The sequence below is a fragment of the Dreissena polymorpha genome, chromosome 16 (genome assembly GCF_020536995.1).
Source record: "Dreissena polymorpha isolate Duluth1 chromosome 16, UMN_Dpol_1.0, whole genome shotgun sequence".
In the NCBI taxonomy this organism is placed as follows: Eukaryota; Metazoa; Mollusca; class Bivalvia; order Myida; family Dreissenidae; genus Dreissena; species Dreissena polymorpha.
Window position 1 is genome coordinate 46,691,629 of NC_068370.1, and position 24,438 is coordinate 46,716,066.

Consider the following 24,438-nt stretch of genomic DNA (forward strand, 5'->3'; position numbering starts at 1 on the left):
GGGGGGGGGGTATAGTGTGAGGGTGTGGTGGTCATTTATTAGATGATCTTTAAGAAAAAAAATGAGGGGGGGATTTGGGTGGGGGGGGGATTTGGGTGGGGGGATGGTTTGGGTGGAGTCTTTTGTGGTATGTCAGGTAAGAGTTGTTTTGTCAAAGTATCAATCAAATCTAATCATAAATAAAGAAGTTTATTTTAGAAAAATTTAATAATTTGACCTTGAGAGTCAAGGTCATTCAAAGGTCAAGGTAAAATTCAACTTGCCAGGTACAGTAACCTCATGATAGCATGAAAGTATTTGAAGTTTGAAAGCAATAGCCTTGATACCTTAGAAGTAAAGTGGATCGAAACACAAAATTTAACCATATATTCAAAGTTACTAAGTCAAAAAAGGGCCATAATTCCATAAAAATGACAACCAGAGTTTTGCAACTTGTTCTTTTACTGTACCCTTATGATAGTTTGCGAGTGTTCAAAGTATGAAAGCAATATCTGTGATACTTTAGAGGTAAAGTGGACCAAAACACAAATCTTAACCAAATTTTCAATTTTCTAAGGATAAAGGGCCCATAATTCCGTCCAAATGCCAGTCAGAGTTACATAACTTTGCCTGCACAGTCCCCTTATGATAGTTAGTAAGTGTTGCAAGTATGAAAGCAATAGCTTTGATACTTAAGGAATAAAATGGACCTAAAACACAAAACTTAACCAAAATTTTCAATTTTTCTAAGTATAAAAAGGGCACATAATTCTGTCAAAATGCACGCCAGAGTTATCTAACTTTGCCTGCCCAGTCCCCTCATGATAGTTAGTAAGTGTACCAAGTTTGAATGCAATTGCATTGATACTTTCTGAGAAAAGTGGACCTAAACGCAAAAATTAAACGGACACCGACGCCAACGCCGACGCCAAGGTGATGACAATAGCTCATAATTTTTTTAAAAAAAATAGATGAGCTAATAAAAACTATAACATAACCTCCTAGTGCAAAGAATTTCAAACTCTTGCAATATCATTTTAACTACATTTTACTCATACATATAATGTTATATAGAAAGCCCAATATACACTCAATGCATTCAATTCATTCAAATCAATTAATTACAACCACTGTTTGGTTTACATCTTCCAATTCAAAAAGAGATGTTTCAATACCATTTTTAAAGAGATTTGTTAGAATATTTTAGGTGAAAATAAAATTGCAAGAATAAGTAGTTAACTTGAAATATGCTTTTCGCTTTTAATGTCAGTATTATGCCTTAAATACATACGAAGTGGACAAAACCAATTTCCCTTGTAAACAAGAGATGTGTTTGTCAGAACACAATTAACAAGAGATGAGTTTGACATAGAAGTTATGAGAATTTTTCTAAACCTAAACGCGAAACCTAAACGCAAAGTGTGACGGAAAGACGGACAGACAGACAGACGGACGGTCCGATCACTATATGCCCTCCTTCGGGGGCATTAAAAAGGATATATACCAAAATTAAAAGAACATTTGACTTAATGCAAGTAATCAGAATTGTGCAGGACTTATACAATTTAAAATGATTTGTCATTGAAATGATAAACAAGCAATCTAACTTTTCAATAGCCCACACTAGCAAGTTAATACCTCTACTTAGATTCTCTGTGAAAACATGAAACTTTGTCGCATAAAATATTTCATATAATTATCAGCATTCACTATTCAAAAATTAAGCAGTATTACATGAAGTCAGAATTTGTTCAGATATTTTAAGTACAAAAACAGTGTTTGGAATATTAATATTGCAACAACAAAAAGCAAAATCACTACTACAGATGGCTACAATTACATACATTGACAACCAGGGGTGGTTATAAAGAATACCGGTAATGTCTTAATTAGCAGAAGGACAGAAAAGCACAAATAAATGCCAAAATAACCAAATGATCTTAAAAGAAAAAAAAGTCTAGTTTACATGTGTTCAAAGCAGAAAGAAGACCCAGCACCAAATTAAGTAAGCATTTACATTATCTTGATTTACGGTTTTCCAAAATGTTATTTCAATTTCACTTTTTAGTCAAGTTCAAAAGTTGGCGGCATAAACGATATGCTACAAGTACTGGGTATTAACTGCTGGTAAACACCATCCTGTTGACTGTTAGTATTCATAAATGAAGTCATCAAAACCAGTCTCCCGTTGCTGCTGGGCACTTGACCTTGACACTTGCCAGGCAACGTCGGGAATAATTTCTGGTGAGTTGTGACCATCCTCAAAAACATCATCTTTGTCACTTCCATCACTCTCTAAATTGACAACATCCTGGTATTCTAATGCTTGCCGAGTACCTAGTGACATGTTGGAATTTGGTCTTGTGGGGGTAGGAGCATCAATAAACACTTCAGGATTAAGTTCTGCATGCCCAAGGTCGACTGGCCCCTGCTGTGACCTTGAAACTGGTTTAAAAGGATGACCTTGACCTGTAATGACAGGTAATTGCGTATGTCCATCCGGGTCATCTGGGTGTGAGGCAATTGTGTTGGAATGAGCAAGCTCTTCAGTAATTCTGCTCATCGAAGCTCGATTTGGTGGTACCATGCCCGTAAGGTCTGGTGAAATTGGATGAAGTAATGGCTGGGTTTTATATGACCTTCCTTTGTCAAGGTCACGAGGTCTTCTTGAAGGTGATTTAACATCTCTAAGGTCTAGAGGTGGAATGTATGGCCTTGACTTTGTTTGACCTTTGTAAGATCCAAAACTTTGTGACCTTGAAAGCTGGACTGTGCCATCAGGGTTGTGTAAGGCTAAATATTTCACGACCTTTTCTCTGCTGTTCTTTATGGGCTCCGATCGAGAACTGTGCTTATCTTGATCACCAGAAAGATAACTCTCCACTTGTTCAACAGGCTTATAGCTTGTGTAGTCAGCTGGACGGAAAACACCAATCAACCGCTGTTTTGTGGTTGGGAGATTTAGAGGCGAAGAAATTTTTATGTCAAACTTCTGTGGATTACCCTTGTGCTTTTTCCCACGAGCTTTACGATTATTATGGTCCTTGAGTGAAGGATTAGGAAAGGAAAGGTGTAAATGGACTTCATTCTTTCTGGGGTCAACAGAGGTGCTTATATGGGGAAGTTTGTTACCTTCTTTGTCAGACTTTCTATTGCGATTCTGTGCCAGAAGATTTTGCTCTTGCAGCAGTCGGAGTTCCTGGTTCAAGCGATCGTTTTCAATTTCCAGCATATGAACAGCAGTAGCGTTGTCCTTTGGCTTTTCTGCAAAAAGACAAAGAAATGCATTTAATATTTAACAAGAGATGTGTTTGTCAGAAACACAATGCCCCGTACTGCGTCGCTTAGAAGCCATATATTTGACCTTTGACCTTGAAGGATGACCTTGACCTTTGTTAAAATTAATAAAGGGAACATTTGTACTAAAAATAATAAAAAAAGGTGCACATGCACACTGGGTCAGCCAAGTTTGTGTCTTGAGACAGATAGAACAAGACAGAGCTTCGTGGTAAATCAAGTACACCCCTAGAGGGAGAGGTAGTACAAAACATCATCCTAGACAGACTGGTATACAAAACATCCAGCTAGACAGACTGGTATACAAAACATCCAGCTAGACAGACTGGTATACAAAACATCCAGCTAGACAGACTGGTATACAAAACATCCAGCTAGACAGACTGGTATACAAAACATCCAGCTAGACAGACTGGTATACAAAACATCCAGCTAGACAGACTGGTATACAAAACATCCAGCTAGACAGACTGGTATACATATGAGCCTCAATCTGGTAAAATGGGGCTTAATGCATTTGCATAAAGTGGCATCCCAGATTAGCCTGTATAGTCATTTCCGACAAAAACCAGGTTAAACACTGTCTGCTTAAATGGTAATTTTTGTTAAAAGGAAGGATATTCTTAGAAATAACCCAGTGAAGATGGAAAGTATGATCTGTGAGTAGCCTGTGCGAAATGCACAGGCAAATCTGGGACAACACGTGCATTTTGCCCTTTTTCTGCAAGGTTAGCCTCATATTAGTGCTGCAACAATATACCGGTATATCGGTATATATCGCAATACGCAATCCGCATATTGTATTGCGATACGATTTTCGTCATACCGGTACGAAAATTTTACAAACATGCATCTACATTTCGTTCAGAAAAGCCATCCAAAATAATGATATCAAGGTAAACAAAACAAAGCGGTATTTTGTAAAAATAAATTGTTACGTACAAATGGCATTCTAAAAAGTCTATTATACAGAGTAGCGTTGTTACATGGGAGCATTCATTCTATGCTTTTAAACGAATTATCGTTGAATTAATTACGCACAACTAAATGTTTCTTTCGATTCTGAAATGAGCATTATTAAATTTGTAATCCGAATTTCGGAAACACGCTTCCGAAATGTAATGCTAACGCGACAATAAAAAAAGTGCTTTATTCTTTTTCTCAATAAAAAGCGAAAGCGCGCAAAAATTATACAGACATGTAGAACGTCGCGTGCAAAGTGTGGGTGTATTTGTGTTGTATAAAACGGGAACATCACGTCAGGCGATTTACGCGTGTTCAGTGGGGAAAAAAAACGCCCGATTGGAAGTTATTTCATCACATCTTTAAATAGTAACAAATGCCAAAATGTATTTGATATGTAAGAAAATTGGTGAATGTTTGTGTTTTGTGTTATTCTTGAGCATTTTTATAGTAAACATTTACCAGAATTTGCTTTAAAACTGGAATATACGGGATTATCGGGTAATTGGCGAGTCATAATTTTGGAACAAGTAAGCAATATATTGCGATATATTGCAATACGGGTTTTTGAGCTGACAATATATCGCAATACGCTTTTTGGCGTATCGTTGCAGCACTACCTCATATCCCACTGACCTCGATGTTTCTCTGGTGGTTTCTGATTCATCTGGTCCTCGATAGCCTGCGCCTCAGCCTGCATCTGTGCCATCTGGGAGAGCACATCAGGGTCATTACCGCCATTCTGGAGATACGCTTGACGTATGGCGCTTAAAATGGACATTTCAATTAAGTTTAAACCTATTTATCTTAGCTCTATTGCATAGAAAGCCTCAGGCTTATTTGAAACCATACGTTTCCTAGGACTAGAACCAGTGCTTGGTGACTATGGGGGAAATTTAAATTTCGCTCCAACAGAAGGGGATCAAACCCGTGACAGACAACATATCCACTACACCACAGCCACCTGTGACATTTCAGTGTCCTTGGTAATTGTCCTTGGTGTATACTGTTTAAAGATTAAAATGAGGTCAAGTTAATCTGTTAACAGGAAACAATAAACAAGCTTATGTTGTATACATACATGATTTCTGCTACTAAGGACTTCCCATAGAACACAGGCATGACGAATGGTCTCCGTGGAGATGGAGGGGCAGGGGGAGGGGGTGCCTGGGGGTACACTGGCTTCTCTATCTCTCTGAAATCAGAACCAAGGCATGAAGGCGGTAGTTTAAACTTTTGTGTAAGAAAGTGGAGCATATCTTTTAGTAAGGTTATTAAGCAAATTATATATATTTAAATAAGTGTTCAAGGCTTGTTAAAGTTAATTATTTAAATATATTGACTTTTTCCTTATAGAATAGCAAAGAGACTGGTGCAGCGATTTGCTGTTTTTTCTGCTACAACTGATTTCTATTGATGTTATGTTAAGAACATATAAATACAAAACACATAATAAGTATTGCTGTATTAGTAACGCTTTTTTGTAGTAACTGAAAATAAATTTACATTCAAAGTCAACCATATTGTCTTATAATGAAGCCTTTCATTTATTCTGATAAAACAAACAGCAAGGTGTACACTATCATAGCCTTTACAACAACACTCTGATGGTAAACAATTTACAGTTGATACATTTTCTGTTTAAAAATCTTACATACATAATATATTATATTGTTGATTAAAATAAATTTCAAATGACAAGAAGCAACCATACATAAACCAAACATAACAACACAAATAATACAAAATAACTTTGCAATAATTTAATAACAATAAAAACATGACAAATCAATCAAACTAAGCATGAACATAATCTGTTAAACAACAACAAGTAATGGTAGTTGAAACAAAGCAGTTATCCATATGATCCTGGTTCTGTGAAAAGAAGGGTTAATGCATGTGTGTAAAGTGTTGTCCCAGATTAGCCTGTGCATTGCGCACAGCCTAATCAGGGACGACACTTTCTGCCTAAAGTAGATTTTTGTCAAGAAGGATAATCCTTTGAACAAAAAATACAATAAAAGCCAAAAGTGTCTTCCGTGATTAGCCTGTGCAGACTGCACAGGCTCATCTGGGACCACACTTTACTCACATGCATTTAACCCCCTTTTCACATAGGGAGGCTCATATATATATGTGGAGTTAGACTTGTCATAACGTCTATATGATCACTTTTACTGATGTCTATTTGATAATGTTTGAACATTTTACAACTTATTTAACTTGTGTTTTAAAATATACATACTCCGCTCATTTTCCCTACATATCTGTTTACTATGAGTTCATAATTAATTGTGTATGCACCTGGACCTCTGATTGTAGCTCACTAACTTAAACAATACAAAGATATACAAACAGTAAAACATATAATAAAAACAAAACTAAATGGAACCCAAAGAAACTTAATTACAAGTAAAACAGCCACAAACCTACACTGACTTTGCACACCTGCAGTTGGGCATGGAAGACTTTTGTCTCTCAGATCATTGGCCTTTATCTCAAGATTGTCCATAAACTCTCTGTTATCACTTATAGTTCTTGTTTTGGGGCTGCCATGAGGGCCCTTAACAACATCTGAATAACCATATTTATCGCTATTTTTTACAATGTTTTTCAGAATGTTTAGATCTTCCAACAAAAGTTGTTGCCTTCTTTCTTGACTTTTTGCTCCAACACTAGATCTTAAGTCATCTTTACATTTTAATAACTGTTGACACACCAGATTTTTCCAGTTACTTCCCTTGCTTTCAAGAACAACATTTTCTCCATCCCCACTCAATGGATTGTGTTTTTCTACTGTTTGTGAATCAATAACTTTCTCATTCTGTTTTGTTTTTTCAGGAGTCTTTTCAAGTTGATTATTTGGCACATTTTCAATAACAGCAATTATGTACCAATATCATTTGTGACAATTTTTTAAACAATTATAACAAATTATCGTTGAACACAGTCATTCATTACCATGTAAAGCTTTTAGTGGTTGGGCAAAAACATTGTGGTTGAAAGATTTTCTGGCTTTGTCAAAATCAGAGTACCGGTAATAAAGATAAGCCTTGCTCTCAGAAAACAGGGCTTAATGCATGTGCGTTAAGTGTCATCCCAGATTAGCCAGTGAAGTGTGAAGTGTGCTAATCAGGGAGGAATCTTGCCACCTAGACTGGATTTTCGCTGAGAAGATTTTACTTCCTTTAAACTAAATTTACAAAAAAAATCAGAAAAAGTCATCCCTGATTTACCTGTGGTGACTCCACAGGCTAATCTGGGACAACATTTAACCACACATGCATTAAGCCCCATTTTCCCAGTGCAAGAATCATATGGATTATAAATGGTCATTAGCAATAAATGATGTATCAAATTGGGGTGTATGGAACGGTGGTGCTAGAGGCAATTGGTAAAATTAGCTCACATTCTGAAAAACAACGTTCTAGGAAACAGAATCAGGACAGGCAAGCCAATCATTATAGAATTATGCCTGCCCAAACTAGATTTCAGGATCATAAAAAAGATGCCAAAGAGAAGAATTCATCATTTGTTTTACCCTTTCTCTATCCTTCTCAGATGATTTTCTGATTTTTTCACCACCACTTTCTTTTCCATTTTCACAAACAATGTTGGTTTCAATGAGTTTTGTTGCTTTTGCAACCATTTCTAGTTCTTTCTCTTCACATTTCTTCTTCCACTGTTCGTACACAACTCTTTCTATGTCTTGAATCACTTTGACTGTTTTACTTATATTTCTCTGCATCAAATCCACATCCCTTTTTGCAAGCATAAAAGTGATATAAATCGTCAATATGACCACTAAACACATAAAGCTCTCCAATATTAACCCGGCACTGACCCATATGCATGATGAATACATAAAAGTATAGTTCAAAAGAATAAATTATTCTCTAAAACTACATGTAATATCTAGAATTAAAAGCAATTTAAATTTATTCAAAATTTATGAACCTCACAAATTAAGGGCATTTAGCTGAGACAGTTTAAGTAAGATCCATCCAGCAGTTTAAGAGAATTGAGTACAGACCTTGGGATATTTGTAGGTGCAAAGAAAACTCAATATAATGTTACTGTTTTCCTACTTTTTCCTACACATGTCATGATGCTCCGATAAATAAAATCATGAAACAAACAAAACAACTTACATGACGTTGACCCTTTGGTTGCCACTCAGATCGTGAAGCTGTCGCTTGAGGTCGTCAAGGGCGCGCTGGTTGCGTATTTCCTGTTCTCTGAGCTCTCGTAGCAGGTCGGCAGTGTTGTCATGGTGGGGCTCAGGGACCAGCGCCTTTCTGCCTAGACCCTCCAACCGCCGACGTATGTCTGGTAGTAAAACAGATTTTTTTTTCAGATATTCATTCCCCCCTTTTGCCTATTTCAGTCATTTAATGGTGTCCAATAAACTATTCGCTCTTTTTTGTGTCCAATAAACTATTCGCTCTTTTTCTGTACGTGAAATCAATCTAAGTAGGGAACCAGCACTAAGTGCACATATAAGTGCCAGCAGTTGACGACTACTCAACTTTAAGAATTAATGTAAGAATGGACATTGTAATTATTCCAGGACCAATCCCTTCATATGTTTTGTTGCTGGGGCCAAGCATTAAATACAAAACCCTTGGATTGCTTGTCATGCACTTGAAGACATAAGTTAGCTGGTCTTGAAAAAAAAAAAAAAAGTTCCGATGCTTAAATTCTTTGACCATGCTTATACATATATATACATATATACAGATGCATTAACAAAACATTCACAACAATATGTCCAAAGAACGTTGTTGTCCCTGATATATTTCACTGCACGCAGAAACAAGTGCTGTGCATGTGCCACACATATGTGAACAATTAATACATCATGTATGTACGGGTCAGTAGTCAGTGTTCATACAAAGACAATTTTTGCCTATACTGAATGTTTGTTTAGAAGAGACTTCCTTTAAAACAAAAATTACATAAAAGTCAAATGTGTCATTCCAGATAAGCCTGTATGGACTGCGTAGGCTAACCTGGGACCACGCTTGACCCTTTCCCATGTAGATACGTTTTTTCACGCATTTGTAGTCCCTTAAAGGTTACTTTTAATTAAAGACCTTTCTTTCTAGATTCAAGTTGCAAAGGCTTCATTTCAAACCTTTTATATTATATAGACACTGATGAGCAGCAAACAGCATTAAACCTGAATAGACTGTGGGTTACTCGTGCTGTTTGCTGTTTGCACATAGCCATTTCCACTTTGTTTCTATGTGGGAAAGGGTTAACTCACATGGCATTAGCCCAATTTTCAGAGAGGGCAACTTATATGAAATTGTATGAGGATTATGTTAATTAATTACTGTGCATAATTCAATACAATGCTTTTTAAAATGTCCAATTAGTTTAACTATATCTTTTTAAGCCAGAGTACATCAGAAGCCTCACGACTTATAAACACCATCACAAGTACTGAGTTTTCCTGGGTAGAACCAGTTGTTGGTGTCTTAAAGCGAGATTATATGATTTTGTCAAATATTAATTAATTTATATAAAATGTGTGAAAAAATTATTAAACATATATTTCAATTTAAATTAAAATAAAAGTTAAGAAGAACTTGTGTCGAAAAATGCAAAATAAGCCAGATATTTAATTCTGAAATCAAAAATGTCTGTACAGTCGAATTCGCCAGCATGTATATCATGCATATACGATGTGAATCTAAATTTAGTTTAACGGTTCATTTTAAATTCCTGCAACGATATCTTTTCATACGACACACAAACACTAACTAAAAAGACGAATGCTTCGGTTATTGTAGAAAAATATGTATAAAATATCTTTGTCACAATCGGCTCGGGGTGATTATTTGTCTTTGCCTCATTTTATGAAATTCGTCTTCAATGTATAATTTGTCTTGCCTATTTTGTGTAATTGTAACATATTTTATCAATATATTACAATATAACACATACAAGGACAAAATTGTCACAAAACCAGGTTTTCATTGTGAAAAAAAATCTGATAAAGGGAGAAAACTCAAACTGAACTTTTGAAATGAACAAACAAAATTAACCCCCTTTGTAAGTTTTTTTTTTTTTAAATCTATTTTTAGTCGTGGCGACCTTGACATTGGAGATATTGACGTGATTCTTTCGTGCGACACACCGTCCCATGATGGTGAACAATTGTGCCAAATGATTTTAAAATCTCACAATGAATGACATAGTTATGGCCAGGACAAGCTCATTTATGGCCATTTTTGACCTTTGAACTCAGAGTGTGACCTTGACCTTGGAGATATCGACGTAATTATTTCGCGCGACACACCGTCCAATGATGGTGAACAAATGTGCCAAATGATTTTAAAATCTGACAATGAACGACATAGTTATGGCCCGGACAAGCTTGTTCCGCCCGCCCGCCAGCCCGCCAGCCAGCCAGCCCGCCAGCCCGCCTGCATTCGCCAATCTAATAACCAGTTTTTTTCTTCGGAAAACCTGGTTAATAATAAAAAACCGTATTATCTCGCTCTTAAAGAACCAGTGACCTCCTTATTCTAACATGTACTTAAGACACCATACTCAGTTAGCCACCATCACCTCTAATTAAGTGCATAAAACAAAATGAAGTTGTCCATCCATGGGTGTTTAAAGATAAATAAAAATAAAACTTCCAATATAAATTCAATATTATCAGTGAATTTATCACTGTAAATAAGAACAACACAAACGCAAAATAAATCCCTTTTGCCATCAATCATCTCATTCACAAGTGCAAATGCAACACAACATACTAAAAATATACTTTATTTTATGCACAGTTATTCAATTTCAATTTGCTTCACAAAAGACATTAGTTCTTAACCAACTTATGAAATGCAGTGTAGTTTTACCTGTCAATGCCGGAATCACTAAATCAATCAGAAAGCATAGTAAAACTAGAAACTGCGCAGCAGAGGCAGACGCGTATCCCCACACCGCATGTTTGACTCAGGGGCGCCCCAGGGTTGGTTATGGGGCCATGCATAGTTGAGATTGACCGTATTGTCATAAGAGATGTTCAGTATAAATTTGAAGTAATTCGGTGTAGAAATGAAGAAGTTAACGTAAAATAACCTAAAAAATGAGTGAAAATCTATACCCTAATTTGTCCTCCTCATTCTGCTCTCCTAACAAATCTAATAATGAAATAACTTCACTGTAGTCAATTATGTACAAGTCATCCTAATTGGAATGACGAATGAGATGGCTGAACATCCTCTCTTATAGCCAATCTTCTTGCTTCTGTTTTGGAAAAGTTATGTTTTGAGGTTAAATGGTTGACTAAATAGTAGTGTCTCAGAAATTTTCTATCGCAATCTTGTACACAACAATGAATATGTTGAATTTCATGTCTGTCTTTGATGTGCCTGTTCAAAGTCCATCTTGCTTTAAATTGTGTCTCACATTTTTCCCACTTTAACATTTTGACAGATTTTCAGAAATGAGTCTAAAATTGTAATTGAACAAAGTGAAAGTTTCAGCCCTGTTATAGATTCTTGAGGCTCTATTCCATGAGTTTCTCATGCTTTTTATCCTTGACTGCATTCTATCTCTTCTGTTAAATACAGGTGTCCCTTTGCGCCAATATTTTATAATCCCTTGTATAAACATTAGATGGATGAGCTAAACCATTTCACAGATGAGTTAACACAAACAATTGAATACTAAATACATCTCTGCGCCACTACTGTGTAACTCTATGCACCGTTTTGATTTATTAATTTTTTTTATATCATTTGGCAGGTTATTTACTTACCATCCTTTAAAGCTTATTACTTCCCTTGGATTTGTTTTTTTTACCTTTGACCTTGAAGGATGACCTTCACCTTAACCTTTAGCCACTCAAAATGTGCAGCTCCATGAGATACACATTCATGCCAAACATCAAGTTGCTATCTTCAATATTGCAAAAGTTATGGCCAATGCACCATACCGGGGGCATAAAATAATAAGTGAAAATCTCTGACCTGGCCCCACCCAAACCCCCATAACTTTTGACCAAGGGGTCAGATCAAAATTCCGAATAGTGCAGGGTCGCACATATGCTCATAGCTACCATGTGTGTAAGTTTCAAGGTTCTAGTGCTTATAGTGTAGGAGGAGATAGTGGCCAGGACGGACAGACAGATGGACAGACGGACGGCGGAGATAACCACAATATCCCCACGCTTTTCAAAAAGCGTGGGGATAAAAACATTCACACGAAAAGTACACAACAGTTGGCCGTTACAACAACAAATTGGTAAGATGACTAATTTGCCACACCTTAATTTTTTTTAAATATAAAAATCTCTTAATTTCACCCACAGTTCTATTTAGCCCCATATCTGATTTTGTTTTTAATCATTTTGATTAAGCCTTCCTTTTTCACAACATACACTGTTGTTTTTTTTCGTCAGTTTATGGTAAAAAATGGCAGTATTAAGCTGTTTGGTCATGCATTTGATGAGAATATTATTTTTTCTCAAGTAATAGCTGCTACAGTCTGCTAAAAATATTTATAAAAATTTATTTTGCTTAGCAACCATTCACTACTCTGACTAAAAGATGTCACCCGAATGGTTTCAGTGAATCAAAGTAGGCAAATAGTTTACTAAAATGGAATATTTATATGTATATAAATATACAGCATAGCATATCAAAAATGCTTCGCAGTGATTATATGGGTGTGTGAAAAACTATTAATGATCATGAAATGTTGTGTAAAAAGATTAAAAAGACTCTTTTTTTAGTGTTTTGTACTCTTTGAAGGATTGTATATTGCGTTCAACAGAATTTACAAACTTTAATTAATATGTATCAAATACAACTTTCTTAATCAATTGATATTTCAAAAATGTTTATTATATCTTAGGTAACAAAGACTTATAGGAATTTTTTGACAAGGTGATCTGCTGTACGTCTGTATCACGCCAAGTACAAATGACACTTCCAAAACTTTCCAAGATGTGGTAAGAAAAATTATCCTTGATCTGGCAAAACGGCCATATATTGTGCTTACAAATTAGTTCAAGATCAGCCTGGGGAGTCTACACAGACTAATCAAGGACAAAACTTTCCGTGTTAATGGTATTTTTCATTTAAAAGAGGTCTCTTCTTAACCCTTTGCATGCTGGGAAATTTGTCGTCTGCTAAAATGTCGTCTGCTGAATTTCTAAAATTACATTTTCTTCGATATTTTTTCCAAAGAATACTATAAGAATAGCAAACAGTTTGGATCCTGATGAGACGCCACGTTCTGTGGCGTCTCATCTGGATCCAAACTGTTTGCAAAGGCCTTCAAAATTCAGTTCTAGCACTGAAAGGGTTAATGACAAACCAGTTTACGCAAAGTGTCTCTCTAGATTAACCTGTGTATATGCACATGCATTTAGCCCAGTTTTCCCAGAACAAGGCTTCAATACTCAGGGCCATAAAATAAAACTGCAGCAAGAGTTACCTTCTCTTTGTTTCTCGAGATCTCGATTACGCAACTGCAGGTACTCCATCTGACGGCCATGGTTCTCAGCCAGGCTCCGTAACTGTTGGTCCTGGTTGGGATTCCTTCGATACTCATCCTGCAAGGAGAATGCACCAAGTTATTGCCCATGTATTGTTTCACTAATTAGCCATGTCTTTGGTAAGCACATGCAGCCCATTAATTGTTGTGTAATTTCATGTAAATGAAAGGCTAACGTCCATATACATCCGTTGCAAACGTCATATTACATTGTTACCTTTGGACACGTGACTTTGCACACGTTCCCGTCGATATTGCACACGTTGCCTTTTGAGTGTTTCAATGTATATTAATATATTAACTTCAGCAGGGAAGTCAGTACATTTTAGACAACCAAGCAGATAGGTCAAAATCACTTGTTGTCCGGGGCTGTTAGCAGTAATTTTTTTACCTGCGAGTCCTGCATCCTGGACGCACAAAAACCTCTGGGGATGCAATGTTTCGAATTATGCGAGTCCCAAAAATGGATTAAAATTTCTCAAAAAATAATATCGTTTAATAATTGGACTCATTCTTTCAATTTGGGGACTCTTAGATTTGCAAGTTATCATGTCCAAGGACTCAGATGAGAAAATTTGTAAAAATATCACTGGTAAGGCTGCTGCATTTATCTTGCTGTTCAGAATATTTTACGGACACTGGAAAACATTGTGTTAGAGTTTATCTAGCAAAAATAACTCGCAATGAAAATTGAAATAGACTTATGTACTTTAATGTGTTCCACAGACTATGCGACACTAGGTTTTTAGTAAAATCAATTTTAATGATACAATTATATATGCTAAAGTCTATTTTACTTACAAATTTTCAAAATTTATACATACAACAAGTAAAACTGCATATATTTTTTTCGGTTTTGTCAGTCCTAAACCGATTGAGGTCATGAAAGACCAATTGAAAATCCCAAACAGTTGGTCTGATTCTGTTTGCTAAAATTCCCATGTCATGAAATTGATTACACAGTGCACAACTTTATTACATTCTTATCTCGATTAGGTGTGATAAACCATTATCTGCAGTCTATAAACCGGTCAGGACCAGTTTATTGCACGTCAGCCGACTAGTATCAGAATATGACCCCAAGCAGCGAAGATTCGCCCGGTTGTGTATTAGTCATGCGTAAATAACCCCGCGATAATATCAATCGATAATTTCACTGGCTTATACCTAGTACACTAATCGGTCCGTAATGTGTACTCGTCCAGGATAAAATCGTTGACATTTACTTCGGAGATGAAAACCTCGACGTTATCCTCATGCATGATACAGTAAACTTTCATAACAACAAAGAAGAAAATCGGATATTCTGCAATAATTGTGGGCGGACGTTATACACTTAAAGCACGCGCTGTAATTAAACAAAATATGCCGATACATTTTCCTATTTATTCGGCAATAAATAAATAAAAGTTGCGGATCTGATAGACAGATCAGCCGAAAGTTATTTTTATGGGCGGAACTTCACATAAAATAGTACACAAGATTAATAATATACATTGTATAAATCTTAAGTAAAAATCGTGTTAGAATAGAAATAATTCGTGTTCTTTATTGTTTTTTGTTGAATAACCCACGACCGGAAGTTTAGATGCGTGGTTTCAAATCACTCGTGCTTCGCACTCGTGATTTAACCCCTACGCATCTTAAATATCGGCCGTGGGTTATTTGACAACAAACAATAACGTACACGAATTGTTTCTTAACTATTTGGCTTTTTTATTGTCAGTAACAAATCTACGCACAGACATTTGTTTGGTTCAGTGCATGTTTGTATGCAATTATCGAGTCGACAACGATTTAAAACATCGGTATAGACTTACGCAGACTAATAATATTGACAACGATGAAAAACATTCAGATAAAACAGCACACGAAACAACCAATGTCAATGAAATAGCAAATGATAAAACAAATTGAGAAAACTCGTATGTTTCGTTTTAAAAAATGCCTAAGGGAATTTAACTTGTATTTATTTTAACGTAATTTGTCATGATTTCGGATATAAATTTTCGGATACTTTTTCCCCATTTAAATCCGGACCGATTGATGTTGCGGGAAAATATGATCCCTGATTATTATTATAATACCAATATTTGTTGGATGTTTTTTGTCACTTAAAATTTAAACTTGATAGTAGAATACTTGTAAACCAATTTTCTTCAGCATATTTTTACATCAATTTTTATTATCAACCAATTGTAACAATTATTCCATTGTCAGCATGTTGACTCAAGTATCACGACCAATCTTACCTTCACAGGGATGGTGTAAATCAAAAAGTGCTTGTTTCCCACCCGGCAATGATGTTGCTCAACTTTATCCGAAAAAAACATTTTTCAAAACGCTTCCATCTAAACTACACTGCATGAGCCCCAAATCACTGCCAGTTCGTTATAAATTGCTGCATTTCCTGACAGACAGCTTAATTTCTTGAGCTCTATGGATGTAGTGATATCACAATTAGTAGGCATGCTTCCTTATTTGAATGTTTTCATGGGCCAATGGTTGCCAGGGATGTATTTAATACACAGAGCTATATGTGCATGCTTATAATTTTCAAATAAATAAACAATTTCTGATAATTATAACAGTAACAGGACACGTACTTTGTGCAATGAATTGCATAATCATAGGATTGTTTTGGAAAACAAAAGTTTCACTAGTTGGTAAATGTTCTTAAATGACTTTGTGTAGGACATATTTGAAGGGGTCTTTTTTCAAACAAGGCCATCAAAATTTAATATATTAAACACCCAATTTGTGTCATTTTATTATGTACAGCAATACGTTTTTGAATTTTCATACACTTGAATTTATATTTGGCAAATTACCTTTCTGTGTGACTTAAAAACTTTGCATTATTGCAAGATAAATGTGGATTTAATCAGTTTGTATTGAATTTTGGATAACAAGTAAGCGAGATTTGTACAAACAATCCCTTTTGTTGAAACTTATATTAGATTATAATAAATACATGTTAAGAATAGAGTTTGGCCCCTTAGATTAGCATTTCTTTTTTTAAACCTTAGTATTTTTGTTCAATCAAAAAAAAGTTTTGGGTTATTGTCTATAAAGCTCTTTCAGAAAGGAATGAGACCTTCATCAAGATTTCTGCAATTAGAGTCTATGGTCATTTTTGACATGTTTATATAATACTAAAATATTGGTATTAAGGCTTTAAAAAAATGTACATAAATCAATGTAAAAGCAATGTAGGCACTGTCATTATGTGACAATATTGTATATGTATTCACTGTATGTAGACATCTTACAATACATGTACTTAGATATTATGTTCATTTTTCAGACCTGTTGCCTAGTAACTTAGAACACTGTTTGATGATGACAAAAATGCAGAAAACGACGTTTATAGTTAAATAAGATATACAGGAAGAAAACTCAATTGATTTCATTGAAATACACTTTGAAAATAATTGAACTCAAATAATTTTGATAACTCCATTTACAAGATACAAATATACAATAAGTATAAAAACAACACACTAAACCACAACAAATGTTATTTAAGAAAAACATCAATATTGTGTTAGTAGTAACAATAATATGATTAGTATTCAATAATAAAATACATTCTTGACAAGTAACTAAATTCTATTAAAAGAGGTTATTAAATGACTGTTTCTTCTTTCAATTTGCATGCACATTTATTTTACTAGTTTTTGAGTCTTTTTAACCCTTTGCATGCTGGGAAATTTGTCGTCTGCTAAAATGTCGTCTGCTGAATTTCTAAAATTAGCATTTTCTTACATTTTTTTTCAAAGAATACTATCAGAATAGCAAACAGTTTGGATCCTGATGAGACACCATGTTCTGTGGCGTCTCATCTGGATCCAAACTGTTTGCAAAGGCCTTTAAAATTCGGTTTCCGCACTGAAAGGGTTAATGATATTAAAAAAAATGAAACAATCATAATGTAAATTTGTATATGGGAAAAAAAAGCCCAAATGTTGTTTTTTTACAAACAGTCATTTTTACAATTTGTACCAGTAATTCATAATAATCCTATCAAACCATGGCCCTTTAACATAATTTAGAATATAATACAAATGCAGACACTTACAGGGGTTAGAAAGCCAGAGCAAATGTTAGTATACATTATATAAATTACATAATTTCTTCTGAAACAGAAAAGAAATATACTTTTTAATTGGCATATACATAATTATTTATACACATTTAGACTAATTATATTGCATCATAAGTGTTCTTTCAATGAAACCGACTGATTTTATTAAGTGAAGAAAAACATGTTAAAAATGTCTAAGGTATCTTTTTTTTGCCAATATTATTTTATCCATAATAACATTTTTAATGCAAGCTATTTTCATTATAAAAAATAAAGCATGTATGTATTACTTTGGACTGCAGTGGTAAATAATAACATTTTGAAATATATATTGGCATGTCACCTTTTTTTCTCTCATTTGTGTTTGCTCATTGGATACTAAACACATTTTTTATCCTTAAAATAGCAGAAAACAAGAGAATAATTATTGTAATTATCAAAAACACAATGCCCCCTATTGCGCAGCTTTAAAGCCATATTTTTTACCTTTGACCTTGAAGAATGACCTTTCACCACTCAAAATGTGCAGCTCCATGAGATACACATACATGCAAAAATATCAAGTTGCTATCTTCAATTATGCAAAAAAAAATTGCAAAACTTTAACCTTGACTTAAACCAAGGTTAAAGTTTTGGGACAGAATGACAGACAGACAGAATGACAGACAGACAGGCCAAAAACAATTTACCCCCGCAAATTCCATCCAGGGGCAATAAAATGTAGGGACAGATATTCTGAAAGTTTCAATATAAACTTCACAAGGCTGTAAATCAGCTACTTGGTCAAGATCAGCTTACGAAAGCTATGCACCCATTGTATGCATGACTTAGCTTGTGCTAATCTGAGTCTCTGTTGATTTATTCTGTTTATTAGGAGCAAATTTACATAATAAACATCACATTAATTTACCTCCAAGTGAATACTGATGCTGGAGTTGGAATTGCGTGAATAAGGTGTTTCCCGATCATTTCTACTGAACACAGGTCGTGCTGGAACAGTTTTCCTGCCTGTCAGATTCTCTTTCTCCCGTAGTTTCTCGTACTGAAATAAACAAATCAATTACTGTAAAACACTAAATAAAACTATGTGTGGTTGCATAAAACAGGGCAGCAAATTTTAAAGAAAAAAAAAAAAATCATTCTGACATGATTTTAAAGCTGTACAATTTCATTTTATACAATGTATTCCAAGGTAGCTTGAGCAATGTAATGAGCCACTTGTAAAAAACAATCATGGTACATCAGATTCACTAAGTTCATTTAAAGTACTCGAATGAACATATTAAACCCTTTTTGTTAAAGCGAGATTATACAATTTTTGTATATGTGTTAAATTGTGATACACTTCAACACCGTTATTTCGAACACCGATAATCCGAAGTCACCGTTATTTCGAAGTATTTTTCAGTCCCGTGTTTGGTTCTTCCTTGTTTAATGTAAAATTTCATTGTTAATCCGAACTTTGTTAAACCGAAGAAATTGTTACTGCGAAGTGATTCAGTCAGTCCCAACACTCTAATTCGCACATAATTATCGTTCATTAATCCGAGGTCAAAACTGCAAAATACTGAGCATAATTTTACACCTTTGTCGTGGCGCGTCAAAAGCCGATAATTACACCTTTGTTATCTGCGCGAACGCCGGTGTTGAGAAAGATATTGCGTATTAGTTTTAAAAAAATGTTAATTCATTTCTGAAAATGTATTCATATGTATGTATGTCTGATCATTTGTGATATTCGTTAGATTTTATATGTTGTGTAATTAGACAAAAATAGAAACAAGAAAAAGAATCGTTTATTCCTCCGTTTGTTACAAGTGGAAATCTATTGCTATCTGACTAGTTTACGCTTTTCAGTAAGCGTGTAACCGAACCATGCAAATTCCACAACGTTTTATTTTTACAGAATCAAAGAAGTCTTTGGTCAAATGTTTCTTTCGAATTATCTTTAATCCGAAGTTTTTTTAACTGTCCCGACGACTTCGAAATAAAGGTGTTAAAGTGTATATTGATAAAATATGTTACAATAACACAAAATAGGCAAGAAAAATTATACATTAAATACGAATTTCATAAAATGCAGCAAAGACAAATTAGCGCCCCGAGCCGATTTTGACGAACATATTTTCCTACAATAACCGAAGCATTCGTCTTTTTATTAGAACCAGAGTTAGTGTTCATGTGTCGTATGAATATATATCGTTGCAGGAATTTAAAATGAACTGTTAAACTAAGTTTAGATTCACATCGTACATGCATGATATACATGCTGGCGAATTCGACTGTACAGCCGTTTTCAATTTCAGAATTAAATATCTGGCTTATTTGGCATTTTTTGACACATGTTCTTCTGAACTTTTATTTTATTTTATATTGAAATACATATATTATAAGTTTTTTGCACATTTTATATAAATTCATAAATATTTGACAAAATCGTATATACTTGCTTTAAGGTGCATTAGTAGCACAAAGTAACAATTAGAATTAATAAACACACCATACTTTAAATAGCTTAGTCTTAAAAACAAATAAATGTATAAAGTCCTGTATATTCATACTTATGCGTTCTAATAAAAAATCGAAACAAATGAAGCAAATTTGATGAACTGATATTCCCCACCAAATGAAGTTTGTTTATGGATGGATGCAAATCCCTTGATATATGTTAAAATCCTAAAAAATATTTAAGAGTAGGGTAATTATTTTATGCATCAGTGGTAAAAATTACAAAAATGCAAAAGGATAAAATTGTATGTATTATTTGATACATACCGGTAAGTGTTTGTTAATATGTTTTGTTATGGGTGACAATAAGCTACAAGTGCTCTCTATTCTATAAACACATGTCATCAGTGTGATTGTTCCGTGAAATGGTAATCTAATGACATATCATCAGACCAAGATATTAGTTATCATTTAATATCATTTTCATTTTCCAATTGAAATATCCCCCAATGCCCATCCCTGCATAATTAAATAAATATCATGCCTTTGGAATGTAAAACACATCTCCATCTGCCTTAAATCGTTCTTTTGTGTTTCAGTTAATATTGTTTCCTCAAAGAGTTACACCCGTTAACATGATTAACACCCCTTAACTTGATGAACACCCCTCAACTTGAGTAACACTTGTCAAATTGAGCGAGACCTTTCGACTTGTTTTACACCTTCAACTTCCTATGATACCTGTATTTTAATAGTACATACAGAAAGGTTTCAAATGAAAATTATGGAGTAAAAAAAAAACAAGGATCAACAAAATCCACTCATTTTTTACCCTAGATCTTCAAGACGTAGCTAACACAAAAAAAGAATGACATAGGCAAAAATGCTTGGTGTCCAAATTGTCAGACAAGAGGAGAACTTATATACTGCTCTTGATCTTGATGAACTTCTGCTTGAAGTATTTTTGTAAAAATTAATTTCACTGACATGCCTATCTTTGGATTGTCAATTTGTAGATTGAAGCCACTGACACTATCACGCTGCCCTTGTCAATTATCATAGTAAAATTGTTGGATATGTACTGTTTAAACAAACATCGTTTTGCCTTAAAAGCTTGAGGTGCCAGGCTATGTTCAGACAACAAGTTAAAGAAGTTTTTAGCAAGATATAGTATTTCGTTCAGTCGAAGCTAATTCTATCAAGCTGTTCGTGCACGTGTTTAAGGAGATAATCCATCAATTGAAGTGTTTATACAGTGTGGTATTTCATGCCCCATACTAGGAGACAACATATAACTAGACAAACGTGTAACACACATACTTTTGCATAACAAAACCAACAATTTTACGATTTAAGGAATTATGTTATGATAACCTTTAAAACATTTTCTAAGATATGCAAAATCTTTGAAAGCAATTTTTAAATAACATTAAGTACTGTTAAATCTGTTAGTACAGAGGCTATGGAAACATGCCATGATTGTTTCATGAGTTATAGAATGTCCTTTATACAAACATAAAATAATAATTATGTTGGTTAGTAAATTTACACAAAATAAACACACTCATACCGTAGAAGCATATCAGTGTGCCAAGCAACAAGACCATTCTAGTACATGCATACATGATTGTAAATAAATATAAGATGAAGACTAAATGAAGAACAACAAGAGATGTGTTCGTCAGAAACACAATGCCCCCTACTGCGCCGCTTTGATATATTTGAAAAAAAATACCTTGAAGGATGACCTTGACCTTGAACTTCCACCACTCAAAATGTGCAGCTTCATGAGATACACATGCATGCCAAATATCAAGTTGCTATCTTCAATATTGCAAAAGTTTATTGCCAACGTTAAAGTGTTTTTTTCGGACAGACGGACAGACTGACATACTGACTGACTGACGGACAGTACAACTGCTATATGCCACCCTACCGGGGGCATAAAAACAAGAATTAATGAATGTTGGTAAGCAATGCCATTTTTCTGTTTCTCTAGATTGCATATAAAAACAAGGGACAAAATTGTCACAAAACCAGGTTTTCATTGTGAAAAAAAAATCTGATAAAGGGAGAAAACTCAAACTGAACTTTTGAAATGACCAAAAAAAATTAACCCCCTTTGTAAGTTTTTTTTTTTTTTTAAAATCTATTTTTAGTCGTGGCGACCTTGACATTGGAGATATTGACGTGATTCTTTCGTGGGACACACCGTCCCATGATGGTGAACAAATGTGCCAAATGATTTTAAAATCTCACAATGAATGACATAGTTATGGCCAGGACAAGCTCATTTATGGCCATTTTTGACCTTTGAACTCAAAGTGTGACCTTGACCTTGGAGATATCGACGTAATTATTTCGCGCGACACACCGTCCAATGATGGTGAACAAATGTGCCAAATGATTTTAAAATCTGACGATGAACGACATAGTTATGGCTCGGACAAGCTCATTTATGGCCATTTTTGACCTTTGGACTCAAAGTGTGACCTTGACCTTGGAGATATCGACGTAATTATTTCGCGCGACACACCGTCCAATGATGGTGAACAAATGTGCCAAATGATTTTAAAATCTGACAATGAACGACATAGTTATGGCCCGGACAAGCTTATTCCGCCAGCCCGCCAGCCCGCCAGCCCGCCAGCCAGCCCGCCAGCCAGCCAGCCAGCCAGCCCGCCCGCATTCGCCAATCTAATAACCAGTTTTTTCCTTCGGAAAACCTGGTTAAAAATACCTAATAGCATACAGGTACAAGAGAAACCTGATGCAAGAAAAAGCCTCATAAAGGCACCAAACCATAGAAGAAATATATTTTGTTGATGACTCACAGTATTTCCCATAAATTAACTGTTTGTTATACTTCTTATATAAATAAAATATTAAACCATTTGTCAGTAAAAATGAAACATTGAATTTGTGTAAAGCTATTTGTGTAAAGCTTTAATTAAAAGAATACTTATAAAAAAAAAAACTTAATATATATTTTAACATAGTATAAATTTATCAGTTATCAAACATTATGATGTCATAATCTGAATTAACAAATAGTGAAGCACAAAAGAGAAAGCTTTCCAAGCAGTGACATTACTATATCTACAGTCAGAAGCTACCCTGTCTACTTAATTTCACACAAATTTTAGTGATCTTTCCAGCGCAAAGCATAGCTCCTAACCAGAATTTGCAGATGCCAGGCTTGTCTGTAACTACACTGGCCGCATATGGCATTAGATCAATTTTGTCATGATGTAGCTCTATCATATGTATAACTATGTTAGTTCAATAAGTGATTATCTGCAGTGTTTAACATTAGCCCTTAATCAGTTGTTCAACTATAAGGAGATATATAATTTATGTAATATCCAAGTGTTCTAGTGTCTAAAAAGCAGAAATTGCTACTCTAGCAGCACACACCTCCAACTGCAAATCGCGAATCTCAGGGTACTTGGAAAGCGGGATTTTGATGCGTGACTTTCTTGGTGACCTTTGACCTTCACGGTTCTCAAGGTCATCTAGGAGAATGCGTTCCTCCAGATCTCGCAGATCTCTGTCCCGTGAACGCTTCTCTTTTAAGCGGCGAAGCTGATATAGCTTAATTCAAACATGCAACCAATAAAACATGCAACCAATAAAACACAAAACCAATAAAACACAACAAATAAAACAGGTAACCAATAAAAATGCTTAATGATTAACATTATGAAATTTCAGCATTAAAATAGATATAACTGAAAATAATTTGATGTTAACTATTATTGTATTTATGTTTTCTAGCAACAAACTAGCAAAACAACACTAAGCACAATCCACACAGTGATTGCTTCTAACACCATGGCCATGGTTTTTCTAGACATTGTTTCCTTGTTAATGTTATTGCGAAATAATATATTTACAAATACGAGTTTTAACAAATTGAGAAAACATATGAATTTTCTAGAAATTGATAGCATTGCCGTTGAACAGAATAACTTGTTCATTTGGAATAATAAGCTTTTGTAAAGTAAATATATATTATTTTTTTTAAATAACTTAATAATATATGTGTTTTATGCTTAAGTTAATAATTATACACTATCTATTTCTATGGATTTTGTAAATATTTATCAGACAAATAAAATAATAGGGACAGTCATTTAGCGTTA

At 34.6% G+C, this 24,438-nt stretch overlaps 1 protein-coding gene and 1 long non-coding RNA gene across 8 annotated transcripts in view; both read right to left on the minus strand.

Annotated features, from left to right (window-relative positions):
- Positions 1 to 24,438, minus strand: part of LOC127862678 (uncharacterized) — an 89,653-nt gene that overhangs the window by 45,546 nt on the left and 19,669 nt on the right. For 3 of the 7 annotated variants that reach the window (XM_052401914.1, XM_052401915.1, XM_052401913.1), the window contains 9 exons: positions 23,711 to 23,887; positions 18,756 to 18,887; positions 13,699 to 13,816; positions 8,391 to 8,568; positions 7,781 to 8,000; positions 6,669 to 7,084; positions 5,321 to 5,434; positions 4,876 to 5,006; positions 3,112 to 3,243 (listed from right to left, as the gene is read on the minus strand). In XM_052401914.1, coding sequence (XP_052257874.1) covers positions 3,112 to 3,243; positions 4,876 to 5,006; positions 5,321 to 5,434; positions 6,669 to 7,084; positions 7,781 to 8,000; positions 8,391 to 8,568; positions 13,699 to 13,816; positions 18,756 to 18,887; positions 23,711 to 23,887 — 1,618 coding nt within the window. The remainder of the gene's footprint in view (positions 1 to 3,111; positions 3,244 to 4,875; positions 5,007 to 5,320; positions 5,435 to 6,668; positions 7,085 to 7,780; positions 8,001 to 8,390; positions 8,569 to 13,698; positions 13,817 to 18,755; positions 18,888 to 23,710; positions 23,888 to 24,438) is intronic. The other 4 variants (XM_052401920.1, XM_052401918.1, XM_052401916.1 and 1 more) reach the window with 3 other exon arrangements.
- Positions 10,265 to 10,721, minus strand: LOC127862684 (uncharacterized). The gene is made up of 2 exons (XR_008040733.1): positions 10,504 to 10,721; positions 10,265 to 10,341 (listed from the first exon to the last, which is right to left on the minus strand). It is a non-coding gene; the product is annotated as an uncharacterized LOC127862684 (long non-coding RNA).